The 20,226-nt window shown below is 45.9% G+C and overlaps 1 protein-coding gene across 1 annotated transcript in view; it reads right to left on the bottom strand.

The window, feature by feature from the left end:
• The window catches only part of LGI2 (leucine rich repeat LGI family member 2), a 292,999-nt gene that overhangs the window by 98,510 nt on the left and 174,263 nt on the right, over window positions 1–20,226 (bottom strand). The window contains exon 4 of the mRNA XM_085642334.1: window positions 13,377–13,448. Within this exon, the coding sequence (XP_085498460.1) occupies window positions 13,377–13,448 (72 nt within the window). The remainder of the gene's footprint in view (window positions 1–13,376; window positions 13,449–20,226) is intronic.

The following is a 20,226-nucleotide window of genomic DNA, read 5'->3' as shown; positions in this document are numbered from 1 at the left end:
ATATACATTGTTTCAGCACAATTGTGGAACTTTTGTTCTGTTCACTGCCCTGACACTTATTATAACTTTCATCTGCTTCTGTCTATTGATCATTGCAGCACATATTTTCTATACAAAAAACACTTCGGTTCAATAAATATTGAAAATGTCCTTTTGAGTATTCTAAGCAAACGAGTGTATGAGCGAAAGGTTTTAGGTCTGTCACGGTTCCTGAGGGGACAGAGTTGTCATGTTCAGTGATTGCCAGAACTGTTCGCTCCCTGTTTAGGTTAGGGGGCTTATGGTGGCACAGAATCAGTCTGGCATTATCCCAGAGTTTATGTCGTCCACAAATGCGCTATTCCTACCTATTAGTGGAAACTACAGAACATGAAGCCTGATATTGGGTTCCATGCCATGTAGTTTCCACTAATCAGTAGGAACTGTGCTTTTGTGGACAACATAAACTTTGGGATGGTGCCAGAACTGTTCGCAACCTGTCTAGGTTAGAGGGCTTATGCTGGTACTGTGAGTTAGCTGGTCCAAATGAACATACACTGCGTGGGTGCACAGAATGAGTCTGGCATCATCCCAAAGCTTACATCGTCCACAAACATGCTGTTCTACTGATTAGGGGAAACTACACAACACTGCGGGCAGCCACTGATAGCCAAATCAGAATCTTCCTCAGTGCTTTGATGAGGCCAAAGCAGCTGGACGCCAGCCTCTTTGCTTGGCTAGCCATGGTAAGATTACTATTCAGTGTGACACCCAGACTTCTCACTTCTGACTTGGGGGTTGACCAGGGATGAGGGCCAGTTAAGCTGGTCCCAGAGCGATGGTTGTTGCCAACCACCAAGACCTCTATTTTGTACCTGTTTAAGTTTACATAGCTGGCTGCCATCCAGTTGGAGACCTGCTTTAAGTAGGTCTCTAAAAGATCTTAAGCAGCAAGATTTCTGTGCTTCTGTTTGAGCAGTCATTCATTCATTCGCCTAGGGCCTTTCTCTTGGTTTCTCGGCTGAGATGATGTGATCCTATGTTCTGCCAATGTGGAAGATGATACATTCTGGAACAGAGTGATGATGCTGCCTGCAACTGTGATGGTGTCTCATTTGTGAGCAGTATTGAAGATGTCTTCCCTGAGTTTAAAGAAATCGTCGGTTGTTGGGACATCAGGGACAAGCTTTTTCCCCTGCAAATGCAGGATACACACGGTGCAGTAGATTAAACCAGCTGTCCTTGTCATCCAAGAACTGGAGAATGTCTCAAAATAGGGTGTGATCATGACTTACAAGTTCGGGATTAGTGACTTTACTATTCACTCCCTGGCTACCGATGTCATTTCTCCTGAATCGATACTCATAGTACCCCATTTTGTCTATAAGGTCTCTGAGGAAGAGCTTCAGAGCAGCTACCCTAGCATCACGCTAATTTTTCTCATGGATGTATTCAGCAACACATTTCTTGATATGATCAGTCCTGGTTTATGCATTTTGAAGGGAGTGATCTAAGTCAGTCAAGCCTTTCACAAAATATCATGTAACAAAAACTGAATGACTCGTTAGGTTGATATGGGCACCCAGGTTGAGGCTGTCTGTGAAGCTGTGGCGGGTACTGCAAGGTCTGAGACATTGATTTGTCTGCTTCAGTGAGGTCAAATGTTTGTTAATAGATTGCATTTTTTGAGATATGGTCCTTACTTATGGTATTTAGCGGATGGAGACGGAAATAACCTAGTGCAGCACAGCAGTCAATTACCCCGTGGCCATCAAGCACCAAGGCTGCCTTTCTCATCCAGGGCAATAAAGACTCCAAGGGATTTGGAGGGCTATGTGCCCAGTCTGGTCTTCCTGCCCCTTTCCTATGCCTTTATTCCAGGGAGCTCCCAAATTGCTCCCAGCTTCTCAGTCTCACCTTGCTAGATTTTGAGTTCTTTAAATCGGGCTTGTGACTCCTAGACTTCAGGCACTCAGAGCTGCATCTGGTACCTGAGCCAGGTAGCCCATGTGTTCACCAGAGTGAGCTGGAGGCCCTCCATCTGCCTCTCCTCTCTTATGCTCCCAACATTTTCGCCCAGGCCGAGGTCAGGAGATTGGGAGCCGATAGGGGCTCATGCAAAGGACAGAACAAGCTGTTATGATCCCCAATGTACCTCAATATAGGCCTAGGTAGTTGCACGACCTTTTACCTACTTTATCCTACCTGGCTCTGCTGCTGACCTTATACCTAGTTAGGTGCCGAATAAATGTTGTGTGGTTTTCTTCGAAAACTAGCCCCATTTATTATGCATGAGGATTCTTAGTATCACAGCAGGATTCCCATCTTCTACATAATAACTCTGTACAAAAGTCACCACTACCATCATCCTTGGCCGATAGGCCCACAGTACCATGACACATCTAGGTAGGACGCCTGAGGATACCTTTCGGGTAGATAAGTCCCACATCTTCGCTGGGCAAACCAGTGGAGAAAAACTTCCATGCTGATGCCACTAGCTGAAATCCCTGCCTGCAGACACTCCAGCACACAGTGGTTTGACATTCCTTGCAGGGTGTCCAACTCAAGACCAAGACGGGGTCTTTCGTTCTCTCCCATCAGGTAAAGGGGTTGGCTCTTACCTAGGGGGATTCTTGGCTTTACACCTACATAATGCTAGGTACACCTAGGTACATCTAGTTAGGGTTTGCATATTAGGAGTACTCATGATTACTGTTATGTTTCTGTATACCTGCATATATTCATTGTTTTAGCACCATGGTAGAATTCTACCTTTTATTTACTCTGTTGGTGCTTATAACCGTATACATCTGTTTCTGTCTAATGGTTGTGGCAGCACACGTATTGTATACTAGGATGACGCTGGTTCAATAAATGCTTATTGAAAATATCTTCACCGTTTATTCTGTATATCTCTCTGAGACTGAGTGAGCACGAGTGACTGAGCGAAAAGTACTGGACTGTTTCCACGATCCCTGAGGGGTCAGGGTTGTCATGTTCGATAGTTGCCAGAAACTATCCGCTCCTTGGTAAGGTTGTGGGGCTTATAGTGGAACTGTGGGCTAGCAGGTCTACAGACTAACATATCCTTTGGGAGTGTCTGGAATCAGTCTGGACCCCAATCCCTTAATTTATGTTGTCTAAAACACGCAGATCCTATATAGGTTTGTAGGAACTACGCAACACAGCCCTTGCACTCAATGTGCCCACTGCTCTTCTCCAGCTCATCTCCAATCAAGGTCCAGCAGCAGTTTCTCTCCTAGCTTCTGGAAGATCCACTCTGCTGGGCGAGGTAAGCATAGACCGGCCTCTGCCCTGGAAGCAACCCTTTTGTGATCTGCACATGGCGATAGTCAGGGGCGTAACGGAGGCTCCCGCAGCCCCTGTGGTGTGGGGGCCCCCCAGGATTTCTTGTTTTGGAGGGGTCCCCCTCACCCTCTAAGCCATGCCAGTGCATGCCTTGCAGAATGTGTGCAATTGCACAGAACAAGAAATAGTTGCTTGAGAAAGCCACACTGCTTTATCGAGCACGCCCCGCAGTGTAGAGGGGGCAAACCATTTAGGGGATCCCCATTGAACCCATTCTGCAGTGGGGCCCATCATTCATAAGGAGCCTCACAGACCTGTCAAGTGCCATGCATTAGGGGTTAGACTAACGCATTTTAGTGCTGGGGTCCGTATCACCGCACTAAAATGCTTAGTCAAGCGTTTACAGCTCCACCGAATTGAATGTGCCATGAGGCGCTGCATAATGATTAACAACATAAGTGCTTCGGACGCTTGCTGTTTTGCTGCCTGCCCCCACGCAATTTCATTTAGCTGTGCAGCTTGGCAATCACAGCTGCAAACTTCATTGGAATCGTGGCTATAGGTGAGTTATCAGCTGTAATTTTAAGATTTTAAGATCAAAGGAGAATGAATCACTTGTGTCAGTTAACCAGAGTCTCACAGGGATTGTTTTGGAGACCCTTAACCACAGAACCACTTTGTGAAGTATATCTTGATTCTCCGCCAATGTCGTTAGGTGGATAGTATCATCATAGGGCCTAACACTTAAGTGTTCCATTCTCCAAGTGATCTACTGTCCTCCAAATGGAGGGAGACTGGCTGGGTAGCGACAGTCGTGGACAGAGGTTGAAAATATCTGTTTTCCTGTGTATGATGATTTATTTCACACAAAAATGATAAGGTTAAAAAAGATGGCGGTGTTGAAGTAGGTGAGTTAGTGATTCATGACACCGAGTGAGCGGTCCACAGGTTTCGACCCAGTGTTGTCCCTACGGGTCATGTGGCCTTCATCAGGACCAATGTGGACAAGGTCTGAAGTTTCAGAGCTCTCCAAGCATGAGTGAGGTAAGTAATCTCATTTACCACTCTTCGTTATGTAGTCACAGACTTGGCCCATAACGTAAAATAAAGGAGAAATGTCCTCCGTGAGGTGCAGCATTAAAAGGCGTTCCTTTGTGTACAGCGTCTCTGCCAGCACTGCTGCAGCCCTCCTCGCCTCGAAAGCTGGAGTTATGAACTGTGCCTGTCATACATTGTTTTCACTACTGCTGGAGCAGTGTTGAGAAAAACACAGGAGTCTGCTGTGGCCAGGAATGGGCACAGTCTCTGAGACACGTGGACCTGACCTATCTAAGCAAAGGCGGAGACAGAATCTGCTCTGCAATAAACAGCAGCAGCAAGTGCGCGCCAGGCCCAGTGCAAGTGCACTCAGTGGCGCCTCCTGTTTTCTTTCAGGCATGAAAGGGAGTTAATGGTCTACGTAGCAGCTTCAGCATGGATTCAACTTTTTCTTGGCCTGACGAGTAGCGCAGCGTGTGCCCATGGTGGTCAGAGTGGGCTTAGCATGGTGCGGTCAACTTAAAACACGTTGCCCTCTCTGTGGGCCCACCTGCTGTTTACGCCACCCCCGGACATCATGGTTTCACCAGCCCATTTCTGTTCCAGCCTGCCTGTCCTGACTGGCGCATGTACTCTGGCCAACTGACAGCTCGAACAGGACTTTCCCACTCCTGAGAGGACGGAAAAGGACACTCCTGTCCTCCCAGACCTGTCAGTCTCAAGGCAGGTCAGCTGCATGGCACACAGTACAAAGGCACTGCACTTCTGGTCACCATGTCAGGTGAGTGCAGGACCCACTTTTATTCACTGCCCACATTTTAGAAGAGGGAAGGAGGGAGATTTTTAAAACGTAATCGGCAGACCGTATTTCCCCCATTAACATGTATTGAAGCACTGGAAATTTCAGAGGGGAGACTGCCAAAATAATGCTAACTTTGCTTAAAAAATCTGGAGTCCTCCACCAGAATCCAGTCTTTTGGCATGTATTGCTTTTATTTTTACTACTCTGCTACTCTATTGGGACACTGTTATACATAAATTCATACATAAAAGTGAAGCACCATTGCGCAAGGGGCACTGTACTGTAAATCGACGTAAATACACAATCATCAAATAAAACATTTCATTCCTCAAAACGATTGAAATTATGTTAACACCATGCCATATTTCTGGAAGTAATGGCTCAGTACATGGAAGGAAGGCAGCCACACACAGCAATCAGCAGCTCTGCTTCTGTCACTCTTAGCTTGTAACATACTTGATAGACAAATTTGGAACAGTGGTGACTGTCATGCCAGGCAGTTTGTCCTGTTTTTAGGAAGTAGGCGAAAGCCACACTTGTAGAATGCTCATCTGGGCACAGTATGTGCACGGCTGTTTATTAGCTGTCAGGATACATTATTATTTGCATTTAATATTGGGCCCCACTGCTACCATTTACACTGTTATAGAGCTGCGTTGCATATTCACTAGTATTTTAATTGCAAAATCAATTGTTTTGTTGCTTGAAAGGCCTTTTTGTGTTTGGGCTTTTATGTTTTAAAAACCATCTGTTTTGTGTACTATTTGAACAGGATGATAATGAAAAAGTTCATAAATACACCTGATAGTAGTCAGGGCTGGACATACCTTTTATTCCACTAGGTATTTCCCCATAAGCCCTGCAAAGTACCACGCATCAGGGGTTAGATTAATGCATTTTAGTGCTGATGTCTGCATCACTGCACTGAAATGCATTAGTCACACATTAAAGCTCCCTTCTGACCATGAGGAGGTCAAGCCTGCCTGGCACATTTCACAAAAGTAGCCAGTGCGTTTTCGGCTCGACCGGCGGAGCTGCTGCACGGGACGGCACTGAGATGCTGCACAGCTCCTCCGACAAATTATGTCATATTTTAGCTGTGCCTGCTTGGGAAGACAGTAGGTCAGTGACTTTCCATTTCAGGGCTTTGTGGCAGTTCGAGATCTTTTTACAACTTCTTGTTGTTCAAAAGGGTGTAATTTCTGATATTTATGTTTCCATGCACATCTTTGCTTGGTTTAACTCACACAAAAGTGTCATTCAACGTTTCACAGTAAGTTAAGCACAAATATGGCTGGGGCCCTAGGGGAGTACCAGACCATATACTAAAAAAGAGGTTTAGGAAAGTCGACTTGCTAGGGGACAAGGCCTAGGGCCTGTAGAATCGCTGGGGCTTCACTAATGCTCTGATGCTCCGTCCATCACCACCCCCTTTTGTACCGCTTTTTTCGCCAAAAGTTGGCAGGGTATGCTCAGACGTGAGTCCCTTGCTCACTTTGCCACTGGATTCAAGCAAGCCTGGCTGAAGACGGCTGAAATGCCAGAAACCGGTCCTAGGAAGCTTGTTTCCGGTCCAGGGAAGGCATGGTTTGGCAGTTCGGGCTGGGCTGTTCCCATGAGGCACAGGGTCAGACTGATTTGCATATGGCCATGTCTGAACTGGGGTGGCAGAGTGGGCTAAAGAACGGTGATGGATCAAACCCGGATCTGTTGACTAGGTGTGAGTGTTTGATTGGTTCTGATGCTCCGTCCATCACCACCCCCTTTTGTACCGCTTTGTTCGCCATAAGTTGGCAGGGTATGCTCAAACGTGAGTCCCTTGCTCACTTTGCCACTGGATTCAAGTAAGCCTGGCTGAAGACGGCTGAAATGCCAGAAACCGGTCCTAGGAAGCTTGTTTCTGGTCCAGGGAAGGCATGATTTGGCAGTTCGGGCTGGACGGTTCCCATGAGGCACAGGGTCAGACTGATTTGCATATGGCCATGCCTGAACTGGGGTGGCAGAGTGGGCTAAAGAACGGTGATGGATCAAACCCAGATCTGTTGACTGGGTGTGAGTGTTTGATTGGTTCTGATGCTCCATCCATCACCACCCCCTTTTGTACCGCTTTGTTCGCCATAAGTTGGCAGGGTATGCTCAGACGTAAGTCCCTTGCTCACTTTGCCACTGGATTCAAGCAAGCCTGGCTGAAGACGGCTGAAATGCCAGAAACCGGTCCTAGGAAGCTTGTTTCCGGTCCAGGGAAGGCATGATTTGGCAGTTCGGGCTGGACTGTTCCCATGAGGCACAGGGTCAGACTGATTTGCATATGGCCATGTCTGAACTGGGGTGGCAGAGTGGGCTAAAGAACGGTGATGGATCAAACCCGGATCTGTTGACTGGGTGTGAGTGTTTGATTGGTTCTGATGCTCCGTCCATCACCACCCCCGTTTGTACCGCTTTGTTCGCCATAAGTTGGCAGGGTATGCTCAGACGTGAGTCCCTTGCTCACTTTGCCACTGGATTCAAGCAAGCCTGGCTGAAGATGGCTGAAATGCCAGAAACCGGTCCTAGGAAGCTTGTTTCCGGTCCAGGGAAGGCATGGTTTGGCAGTTCGGACTGGACTGTTCCCATGAGGCACAGGGTCAGACTGATTTGCATATGGTAATGTCTGAACTGGGGTGGCAGAGTGGGCTAAAGAACGGTGATGGATCAAACCCGGATCTGTTGACTGGGTGTGAGTGTTTGATTGGTTCTGATGCTCCGTCCATCACCACCCCCTTTTGTACCGCTTCACTAATCCACCCAAGGCAGGTAAGTAAAAGACCCACGGGAGAAGCGTGCAGTGTGAGAACACAGCCGCGGGTTCCCTATTGATTCCAATGGAGCAAGTCGTGGTTGGATTTTTAAAGTTCTAGGGTACTTCGAGGAAGTCTACAAGCAAGCCACTTACAAGGTAAGTACTTCGAGGGCCAACACACACAGGAGCACCGAAGTGCACGAGTTACCTCACCCAGGGAAGCCGGGTGCATAGGTGTCTTTTGGTGTCGGGTCGCGTCGTCGTTTTCAATGGAGACCAAAGAAGATTTGCTGCTTGCGAAGACTGGAGAAGTGTCCGGTGGAATCCAAGGCTGGATTCAAGCTCTAGAAGACCTGAAAGCAGAAGGGACAGTGTTCACAGTCACTTGCCAGTGACCCAGGGCCAGGAAGATGGATGCCCACGGAAGTCGGGTGATTTCAGGTGATCAAGGGTGTTTTGACTCTTCGCCCACGAGGACCAGGAGGCATCGACAATGATCTGCAGCTGCAATCGGAGTGTCACACGACGTCTGCAGCTTACTGAGGTGTCGGCAACCGGATTGGAGCCAACAAGCCTTGGCAACAGCAAGTCTCGTGGAAATCGAAGAAAGTCGGTGTTGCAGACCAGCAAGGTCTGAGGGACTCACCCAGCGAGGGTAGGCCTGGAGCAACCAGAGGAGCCCTTTGGTTCGATCAGAAAGTCTTCAGGGGACCCACAAGCCAACGGACAAGGGATCGCTAAGACGCCTCGTGAGGAAATGCTTTACAGGAGCCCACGGTCACTCAGGATGTGGTAGGCCTCTGATTTTCGGTGCACAACCTGCTGGAGGCTTGGGCCACACGTGATCTAATGCACAAGTTCGTAGAACATCGTGAAGGGGTTGCACTCGACAATAGTGCACGGTACCCGGGTATTGCTGTTCCTCGTCACTCGTGGGGTTCACTCGCCTCAGCTCTGCTGGAGACTCACAATGGCCATCGAGAAGTCAGGAAATCCATTTCCGGGGCTGCAGGGACTTTGGACTCCAGCGGGAGCGGGAAAGTTTGCGACCGTTGATTAAAGTTTTTGGTGCCTGCCAAGCAGGGGAGTCACTCTTTGACTCCAAGGGAGATTCTTCTGTCTTCCAAAGGTAGTGGAATGTCGAAGGGCCAGGATTCTTCTTGTAGAGCGTCGTCCAGGGATATCTGATTTGCAATGGCAAGGTTTCCCTATCTTATACTGAAGGTAGGGGAGGGACTAGCTCTATGACCACTCCTATGGGAGGGTCAGGGTAGTGGGTGGTTACACCCACTTCCCTTTGTCCAGTTTCGCGCCAGAGCAGGGACAGGTAGTCCCTGAACCGGTTTGAGCTGGCATATACACAGAGGAGCCTACTGCTCGCCCAGTGCAGGACTTCAAAGCACTCTAGGAGTGCACCCACCCAGCCCCAATACACCTAATCCTGTCTGGAAGGTGGTGACACCTCCCTGTGACAGGTTGCCTATTGATGGTCCTCCTCCACTGCGAGTTTCGGTCAGCAGCAGGAGGGCAGCCCAGTGTCTGTGCTGGTGGCATCCATTTTGTGATGCCAGGGCTCTTTCAGATTTCGACCGTGTTTCCACAGTGGGTACATGTCGTCCCCTATAGAAGGGTGGGATCATACTCCCACACCAGTTACTGGTGTGGGGGTATGCTTCCAAGTTGTTTGACACCAAACACGACATGTTTTGATGCAGTCATTCCAAAGTTAGCATTTACCGGTAGGTTATAATGCACTTAAGAGTATATGGTTTAACCACATCCACAAACAGCCACAGAGAATAGACTCTGTCAGCTGCAGAGGGGCCCTGCTCAGGCAGAGGCACCCCCTCACATTGTAAACCAAGCACCCTGCCCTCAGGATTGATAGGGCCTGCCTTAGGGGTGACTGATAGGTTTATATGTGTGTGTATGGTGAGATATAGGGAACCTATACCTCAGTGAGGAGTGCTAACACTACCTCACCCAGGCTGCATTAGCAGGCCTGTGGTGTCAGATTTAGTCTGCTTCCCAGGGGTGGCATAATACATGCTTCAGCCCCTGGTAGGCCTGTGAAGTACCTATGCCCTAGGTACCTAAGGTACCATATACTAGGGGCTCATAAGGTACCACAGTATCCAATCACTAGTGCATCTAATATGCACTGCAAGTCGTTTAGAGAGAGCAGAGAGGCTGGGGCCCTGATTAGCAGGGACCCAGCCAGACTATAGTCAGAAACCAGTGTTAACATCAGAAACAAAGTGGGGGCAACATAAGTGCAGATCCTACTCTCCTACACCATGGAAATGTCACCTCACACATAAGCAATCTGAAAACCTGGCAGCTATGATAATTTCTGATGCGTTGTAGCAGTTTTAAGATCTTAGAGTTTCCTGTTACTCAAATTGGTGTCATTTCTGATATTAATATGTTTCCCTCGTCTTCATTGCTTGATTTTGCTCGCCAGAAAGTGTCACTCATAGTTGTTGAATTTCACTCATAATTACACTGAAATTATGAAAATGTCACACATAAGAAATCTGAAACCTTGGCAGCTATGCCCTCAGCTTTGCCATCTTGTGACATCAACCTTGATTCACCTTCTCAAGAGCGTCACTGGCTTTGGCAGTGATTTCGCCGCCCCTTCGCTATCTGGAGAAAATACCAATTACTTTCTTGTTTTCACTTGCTTGTCTGGTTGATTTCAATAATTTTTGCTGTGTCTGTGGCGGTTTGAGGCCATAACGGGAGCCCCAGCTTTAGAACCTGCCAGAAACACGTCTTCACTGGTTTATGCTCTAAAACCTCCCGTAAGTCAATATCTTCCGAATTTTCAGAAAGCAGTTAATTCAAGACGAAAGAGACGTTTGAAAAGAGCAAGTTCCTTTTGGGGTGTTCTGTGGCTCCCAGGGAATTTTTTATTTATTTAAATATTTATTAGGGGATTTCCATATCATGCAGCACACGTGGCAACAGAGCACGCTATTTAAAAGAATACATTCCATATGAGCGGGGTTACATATGTAGGTACGTTTATAAGCAGAAATAAATTAAACAAGCATTTGCAATGCAATCGGTCTCGCCTTTGGGACCTTATATGTATTTAGCTATGCAGCACATTAGCCTGGGCCCTGTAGCATCTACTGCTCTTTAACATGGAGGAAAAGTAAGCGGCCTCAAAAGAGGTGAGCAAAGAGAGGGCATGCAGGAGTGCTTTGGAAGACACAGTCTAAGATTCAAAGTTACCAGGTTTCTGTAAGACAGGCCCATGGAGGGTCCACAAATTACGAAATAGCAATTGTTAGGAGGGCGCAGTTAAGAATTGACACCAGGCCTGTGAATGAATGTACGGAAGGCTTCTGGAGGGTGCAGTGAGGAACTTATGGGAGACCTATGGGGCAAAAGGGGGCAACAAAATTAATCTGAAAGTTAGGGCTAGGGATCCCACTGGATCCAGTTCACTCCACAAATAGGACTTTCCCTTTTGATTGAACAAACCCTTTTATGGCATCAAGACCATTGGTATAGGAAAGGCCTAATTCTCATTTAAAATTTGGCATGGTTAACGATGTCACCAGTGCCTACACGCAGGTGCATTAACCAACCAATTACCATATGAGTAGTGCATTTATACGAGATTTCCAAATAAACCTATTTACCGGGTTCTTAAATATCTGATATTAAATATATTAGAAAAGATAAGTCTTTCTTTCTGGTTCATCGTCTTTTCGGTGCCATGTGTTCAATAAAAACAAATCTGAAATTGGAGGGATAAAGTTTTACATCGAAGAGGAGTGAGGGGTTGCATAAAGTTACGGCTCTTCACTACCACAGGACAAGAGAATATACGCTATGAGACGCATGGTTTTCTTCACCATTCCTGACTATACGAGAGCACGTCTGTGCATTTCATTGTTTTCAAACATTTTCCATTAATACTAATAGAGGACATTATTCTATGGGTTGGATTCGTCCGCACTCGGCCGTGCCCATTATTGAACGTGGGGTGCTGGCAGCCGATGATTGTACCATGTAAACATTGCCATGAATGTGAGGATCTGCTGCTGATAAGCACGGCTGATTGTTTTCAGTGTTTGCTTTCTATAAAGGCTTATGATTTCAGGACTAGAGGTACGGCTGCTTTCGAGCACAGCCGAATGTTTTACATGCATGTTTTACTCCTTGTTTAATCTGTGTACAATGACAACGCTTTCCTTGTTTTGGCTACAGACATGATGTTTATGATCGCATGGCGGGATGCTTTCGTTTTAATGCTCTTAAGCAATCTACACAGGAAACCGAAATTCCCAAAAGCTGCCAACTTTGGAGCTGGAGAACATGGTTCGAGCCTCACCGTGGACTGGATAACTTAATCATGAATAAATAAACAGCGATCTCGGAGGGGGGTGGGGAGAGACAAATAAAAATAACACAACTCACGTGGAGGGGCGAGACAGATATAATTGAAAAAAAACACGGTTGAGGCGGGCAAATGTAGCATCTGAAGCCAACTGAAATAAACGGTGCAGAGAATCGCAGCGAGAAGGTGGCTTAACATATAATGCTGCTGACTTTGGAGCTTTAGAGCAAGGTTCGAGCTTCGGCGGGGGCTGTATCACTTAATAATAAATAAACTCTCAATAAATAAACTCGGAGGGGGTGGGGAGAGACAAATAAAAAAACACAACACACGTAGAGGGGTGAGACAGGTGAGCAGCGACCTCGGAGCGAGAGATGGTGGGGGGGGGGCGGGCTCTGTGTTGTGACGGGGTCAGGCAAGCAGTGGTGTAGGGAAGGGGGTGGGTGGGTCCATCGCACTCTGTGTGGAGAGAAAGGTGGGATGGCCAACAAAAGCAATCACTAAGTGAAATCGCCTCGGCTGAAACAAGCAGCCAACGGCAGGACAATTCAGTGGAATGGACCAATAGAAAGCCAGCATTTCTGAATGCCAGGAGAAAGAACCAATGGCAATGGGTGGGAGTGCCAAACCCCACAGAAGAGATAATAACAGGTCGATCGAAGCTCGACCTAAAAAATGAAGAGAAGATAGCTGAGAGGGGTGTGAAGAAAAAAGGGACATTAGCTCATGGGAGCAAGTCCTAAATAAAAATAGTTAGTAGTTTTACACAATTCTTCATACTGCTCTTTTATAGTTTATCAGCCATATAAAGAGCGGATCTTACTAGTACTTAATTTCATGGTGCTCAATTTACTAGCTTCAGGAGGAAGGAAGGCGGAGCTGGCCTTGCTGGATTAATACTCATAACCGGAGGTTCGCTGTACATGTTGGCTGTGACTTCAATCCTCCAGTTTGCCTATTTGCAAAAAGCTATAACTAGTTAACTCACAAAAACAACAAAGGGGTGCTTGGAAACTCATCAGAGGTTAATGTTCTTTTTGTCAATGCTTTCATATGACAGTATTTTTGGCTTTGTTACACTAAAATTAATGAATAACAAAAGGCAGACTTACAGATGGGTAAGGTCTCGAAGTCCTCTGAACGCATATCTTGAAATAGTTTCTATTTTGTTACCCTCAATGAATCTGCAAAGAAAATAAAAATAATTTTATGTTTGCTATTGTTTTATGCAACTTCTCTCAATTAAGTGATGTGACTTGTGGATATTTGGTGGAAGTACAAAAATCTGATGCAGTCCTGCCTAGTACCACGCATCACGCGTTAGACTAATGCATTTTAGTGTGGTGCTGTGCATCACCGAACTGAAATGCATTGTCACGCATAATGCATTGTGCTCCCAAGCCCATAGCTGTGCCTAAATTAAACTGTTACTGTAGTGGCAGCTTGCAGTGCGCCGTGGCGTGTACGCTGCACCAGCGCCACTAGGCTTGCAGCTGAGCTAGTACGCTGCCGGCAGGCTGCTACAATGTTTCAAAATCATAATGATTTTCGCACTGCGGCTATCAGCCTGAAGTCATGTCGAGGTAGTGCCTAAAGGCTACTACCGACACAATGACACAACCCAGTCAGCCAGTTTTGTGATGCAACACAGTCTCTGGCACTGCTGGGATGTCACGTCATGCTGCCTGGGTAAGTTTGTTGTGGGACAACTGGCTACTTGCGGCAATCATGGCGCTTGCAGCACTGCCTGGGTGCTCGCACTGGCCGCCGCATGGCTTAGATGCCAGAGTGGCTGCTCAGCTGCAGTATATGACCCATCACCCCCAGCAAATTCAATTGTCGAGGGAGACAGTCAAAGTGACGATTGCAGTGGCCAGGACGACTCTGTCAATGGACTGTGGTGGACATAGTCTACTGAGGAGGCGGCAAACCATCAATTGCCGAGTCCTGAAAAGTTGAACTAAGAAGTGTGCACTGGCTAAGCCATCCACCGAGTGTGTGTCAACAGCTTCGGCCACTGCAGGTAAGAGCGGTGAAGCGTTGGGGCCGGCTGGGGGGGGCATTTCGAGAGACAACCACAAGGGAAAATTAAATAAATAATTCATTTTCCCTCGTGGTCGTCTCTTAAAATCCCCCCCCCCCTCCAGCCTGCCCCACCGCCCTACCGCTCTTACCTGCAGCAGCCGTGGCTGTGTGTCAGTAAACAACAAATTCCTTAGCAGCATGCCACGATCAGGCAGCTACATGTAGTCAGTGGGTGTCGGTCATTGATTAGCATACAGTTACTTACTTCCCTGTGGCTACCCATTCCTTCAAGGGGAGGCGGAGAACCCTGGCTCTGATGGCTAATCCCTAAGATTTCTGTGGGAGGGGGGGAGGGCCCATGAACGTGGTAAAACCAATCTAGAATCAGATTGTTGCATTCTATAAAATATAGTTTCGTTGTGATGGCACGATACATAGCAGCAGTTAGTGACAGCCTGCAGACATAGAGCTCAACATTTGCACGTGCAAATCAGTCTGCTTATCATATTAATGCCTCATTGTTTTTGTATTTCAAGAGCATTAGGTGTCCCATCTTTGCAGAAGTAGGCCAAGGAAGTGAAGGGGCCTTTTTTGTCTATGGCAGGCCTAGGGCTTCATTTCAAGTTGTGTTGGTAACAGGAAATCATGGCAAATCTTTTTTCATGAACGTTTCTTTTTTCCATGACTACTTCTTGTAATAATTATTTTGGCAAAGGACGAAGATTGTAACTAAAAACATACACAGCACTGCTCTTTGGTACATGATTAATTTTTGCAGACATTTTTATTATTGTGGCTCCGAGTTCTTAGTGTTTCTCGTTGTTGTAATGGGTGTGATTTCTGATATATGTTTCCCTTGTCTTCATTGTGTGATTTTGCTCGCGAGAAAGTGTCACTTATAGTCATTGAATGTCACTCATAATTACATTGAAAATATGAAAATGTCACACATAAGCAATCTGAAACCTTGGCAGCTATGCTGATGCAGTTTGTTAAATAAATCACACTTAGGGGCATATTTATGAAATATTTACCCGATATGGCGCATTCCTGTCCTTTCCCCTTGTGCTGGCGCCATTTTAAAAACATAGCGCCAACACAGGCACTCTTGCACCTCAGTTGCATGCAGGATTGTTTTTGTGCAGGAAGCTTCACCTTCCTGCACAAGTTCAGTTCAGTTCATAAACTTTATTCGGGTAACTTAATACCCATAAAAGCACAACATCATTACAAAAAAATAAATAGCAAAATGGAGGATGACAGTACACAATTATCAAACTTTTGTAATAATATAACTATAACATTTGATAAGTTTTTATGCACAAAAAAAACATAGCGAGAGGCTTTTTCCTCTTTCTGTGTGTGCTGCAGAATTTTTGCGCATTGAGCTGCAGTTTTACACTATGCCATTATAGGTATATTAGAATACTAATCATTGAGTCAGAAACCAACTCAAAGTAACAATTCTGACCAGTGACCTTAGAAAATCAATTCAGTCTTCACACTCTACCCCGAGAGGCTCATTTTAACAGTCAATCTTCTAATTCCCCCTAGCCTCGTTTTGTTTTTTATTAAGCTGTGCATCAGTGATTAGTGTTCCATCAATAACACTTGCTCATTAATGCTAGCTGTGACCACATAGGCATGATCAAGTGCTGGAAAAGTCTATGTCTGTAGGCAATGCAATAAAATAGCTTTCTCTCGGTTTACCTAAGGGATGTGAAGTAATTGCAAAAAATAATCACAATTGCCCTCAATTTAGAATATGCTTGCCAAGTACCTTGAAAAAACAAGGGTTTGTGACTAGGTTTAATCTGAAACGCAGGTGACAGATTTACCAGTAAGTATAGGACTGATAGTTATGCGTACTTGCTTGTGCGAAAATGTTATCAAAGGTAGGCAAGTAGATGGAGTGGTTATTTAATGAACATTACAAGGTCACAACACAGTTTGTTTAATATTAAATGCTTGTCTGGCTATATGCTGAACACCATAGAACCACATGCCTTGAACATGCTCTTTGTAAATTTCAGAATTTTTTTATCACTCATAGAGTCATCACAAAAATGTATTAAGAGTCATCTTCTATAATGTTTGTACAATATCTAATTTACAATATCCAGTTAATAATCAAGTAATTTACTGTGTTTGTCTAGTGCTCAATTGGATCGCCTTTGAGCCATAACAGAGAATTTCTGGATCTTTGAGTCAATTGGCTACCATGTGGCTCCATCAATTGACTGCTGATGAGTTTATCAGTTTGGCTGGTAGCTGGCATGTTGCTGGTCATTCTTTTGTTCGTCACCCCGGAGAGTTGTTGAGGGTGGCAAAATAGTCACACAAGGTTGCAGGGTGGTACTGATGGTAGTCAAGCTGATGTAGTGAGTTTGCTTCTCTGGCTGCTCCCCTGCTCCACAAGAGCAAATGCTGAGGCATGGTCCCTTAGTAAAGAGAGAGCGAGCTCTCCTAAATAGAGCTCTTGCTTAAAGCCTTATCTGAAAAGTCATATGTAGTCTTTAGCTTTTTGTGCAATGTGTAAACGTTTCATTGGTCTCTCAGAGACTAAGCCAAGTTGGTCCAGAGCTACGAGTCTCTTGCCTTTAGCATTTTCTTTCTCACTACTTCGACTTCTCCTTCAGATGTATGATTCAGGGAGCAGTGTCTATATGTGCATCACATGGTTGCTTTGTTTAGGGAAGGGGAGTCGTGTGAACATGAAGCTTGAGGCTGCAGCTCAGCCTAGGCAGCTGGTTCCATTGGTTTGCAGTCCTCTGTACCCAGTGGTGCAGTGTGGTATCTCAAGCTTTGTGTGTTTCTCCCTGTACCCGAGTGCTGAATTTAGTCTCTGATTTGGCTTCAGCTGAAGTAGTAGCAACACCATCCTGAAGAGGTTTCACTGATAATTTACAACCTTAACCACTGCAGTGATATGGAATTATCACTGCCAACAAGAGTCAAAGAGAAATCACACCTGCTTCACGCTATGCGATGGGGGACACTTACTTCCAGAAGTCAGGACTAAGACCGGAAATGAGGCTGTTCCGAACTAGGAGCGCCTCTCAATTCACCCTATTTAAGCATAACATAAGCACCATCAATAAAATCCATATGTACACGTGTTCCAAGCATAGCAAGGTGTCTATCTTTTTCTACAACCTGTTGTCCAGCAGGTGGCAGATTTAAGCATCATTCTCATGTATTCTGGAGGAGAAGTGGAAGTGGTGATGTTCAATGAACTTGCCTAATGGGCCAATGTGTGTTGAATAGCAATGGGACATAGGAGAATCATCACAGGGGAATCCAGCACAACGGTTTCTTGATGTTGAATTCCAATAAACCTATTCAAACTTCTTGTCTGTGGCCTGAGAGACAGGCTTTGAACTAAGTAAGTGATATGTGGTGATACAGATCCAATAGGACAATGGAATCTGTTTGACTCTCATTATGAGAAATGGGGAGGTATTTCTGTATGTACATTATGATCTAATCAGTGCCTCTAAAAGGCCTGAAACCTGTTTGCTTGTCCTCAAAATCATCATTGGCTCCCAGAACCATGATACATTAGAGACACAGAAGTACATCATGGCATGTTTTAGGGTTCCTGGCACCCTGCCCAGCAGGAGGAAAGCATTCAGACTTTGTGATATGTCACAGTAGTGTTTGGAGGATTTCTTTGATGCACACTGATGAGCGTGGTTCAACAAATAGATTGAATGACTTGATTCTGGTGGAAGCTTCCATCACCATGGTTGCACTCTGTGGTCTAAAGAATGAAAAGGAGACATGTAATATGGAAGGGTATGTGCAATGGAATTATAATAGATAATAAGAAGTTCTCATAATATATCACTTCAGTTGTCCTCACTTTATCAAGTGGAAGAAGAAGGGCAATTGTCAGTGTCTGTGAATACTAGTTTTTACATTTTGAACAGCTCAGATGTAGGCTAAGATGCATTCCAAATACAAATCACATACTATAGGAAGTCCAATTGCTGCCTCTCGTATGGGTCTTGCAATGTGGTCTGTCTGGATTTGTGCTGAATTCACTATGTAAACGATATCTTGAAAAAATGCCTTGCTTCGGCTACCATCTCCTTGAGAAACAAGACTTCTAGAGAAGGCTGACTGCAAACGCTGTTTCAAAACATATTTGAGATGGGTTAATGCAAAGATGATGCATGAATCAATGTTCAGGTGCACATTACACTGTTAGCATAAGCAGTGATCAGTTCAGTACAGTCCCCTTTAGAATCTCACCAATTGCAGGTATCTGTGTTCAAAAAGTGGCTGATGGGGAGTCGTCAACATGTGTCCTCACTCGCTCCTGCTTCTGGGAATAGATGCAATTTTCACAATAGCAGCCTTTGTCAGTCCAGGCAGGCCACTGTGAGAGACAACAGTGGGGCCACCAGTTTAGGTCCTCCAGCTCCAACACAGGTCCTTGGTATCACAGGTGCCCCATGGGATGGAGCAGATTTCTCTTGGCTTTGATCCATCATCTGGGTCACCTAGTGATATGGTGCAGGTGGGCCACACCACTGGAAAGGTGGCCACAGACATACTTCTTGATCACAGTGGACAGTATCGTCGCAGGCACATATCTCTGCCACCACAGTGTGGAGGGCCACAGCCACATTTCTTGCACAGTGGTAAGTCAGGAGCCCATCTTGATACAGTGGTGAGGCCAGCTGCAATCCCTGCAATTTCTAGGCACAGCGAAGTTGGCTGCAGAACCGCAATTCCGACTCGAAACCACAATGCTGGAGATGCTGGTGCTCACCACTCCTGGGGACGCAGATGGATTTCCTCTTTCTTGTTTCGCCCAGCAGGCCCAACCAGCATCGGGGGCTCGCTGCTTCTGGCTCTAAGCCTTCAAAGTTTTCAAGCTTCTTCCTTTTTTCAGCAGGAAGGCGGGCTTCTACAGACTTCAGGTCAGATGAACAGCTTCTTCCAGCAAGGCAAGACTTCAGGAGATCCCCCTCATCTCTGAAGAGCTGGCTCTCAGGCAAACACCAGCTCTGATTGCACAGCCATACTCAGAGAATATGCAGAGCACGCCCTTCCTTGATAGAAATAGAACTTAGAAATGGAACAAGTGGGTCAGTGGTTCCACTTTCATACAGTCAAAGGGACAGAAGATGTGGACCCACTGCATGTACTTTCAGAATCACTTATGGGTGGCTCTTCTTGTAAGTGACCTTTTCGCCCTACCCTCCGGACACGGCCTTCATATAGAGCGATGTACGTAAAACGGTCAGCTCACAACTATTAATTCACAAAATATGTAAGATGCCACCACCACTACCACTACTCTTCGAGCTAAACCCATGACAGTGACAATAGTCCACTGTCATCAAAATGAGGGCATAATTGGTGTGCCTCTCCAAGTCAAAGGACAAATCTAGGACATCATTCATGTTAAGGGGAAAGCCCTTAATTACTGCGCGGCTAAGTCACAAATCAAAAACTAGGATGCCAAATATTGGAAGTTTGGCAAACAGTGCAGAGGAATATAACTGTACACCATGCATAGTACATTCACTTCTCAATGGACGATTAACCGAGAAGACTACCTGACACCATTGGAAAAGTCCGGTTGTCAGACCAGAAAAAATGGTGGGAAAGTCCATTTGCATTTCCATTTTTTCCTTCAGGCTTTGTTACCCCCTGTCACATTTACAACGTGTAGTGAGACAGACCATCTCAGCAACATTAAAATGTCACAGTTCATTGTCATCAATCACTTGAGAGGATCATGATCTATCTGGACCGCAAACGTATTTCTTAACAGATATCTTTGGGACCTTACCAAAGCCCACACTATGGCAAAACAGTTTCTCAATGGCCACCCAGCTCTGCTCTGTGGGTAGTAACCTATGACTAATAAACACCATTGGATGTTCTCTCTCCGTGCCATTGAGCTCAGCTAGTACCTAT

This window comes from Triturus cristatus, chromosome 2_2 (assembly GCF_964204655.1).
Source record: "Triturus cristatus chromosome 2_2, aTriCri1.1, whole genome shotgun sequence".
In the NCBI taxonomy this organism is placed as follows: Eukaryota; Metazoa; Chordata; class Amphibia; order Caudata; family Salamandridae; genus Triturus; species Triturus cristatus.
The sequence above is the reverse complement of the archived record's forward strand: the minus strand, read 5'-3'. Positions and strand labels throughout refer to the sequence as shown.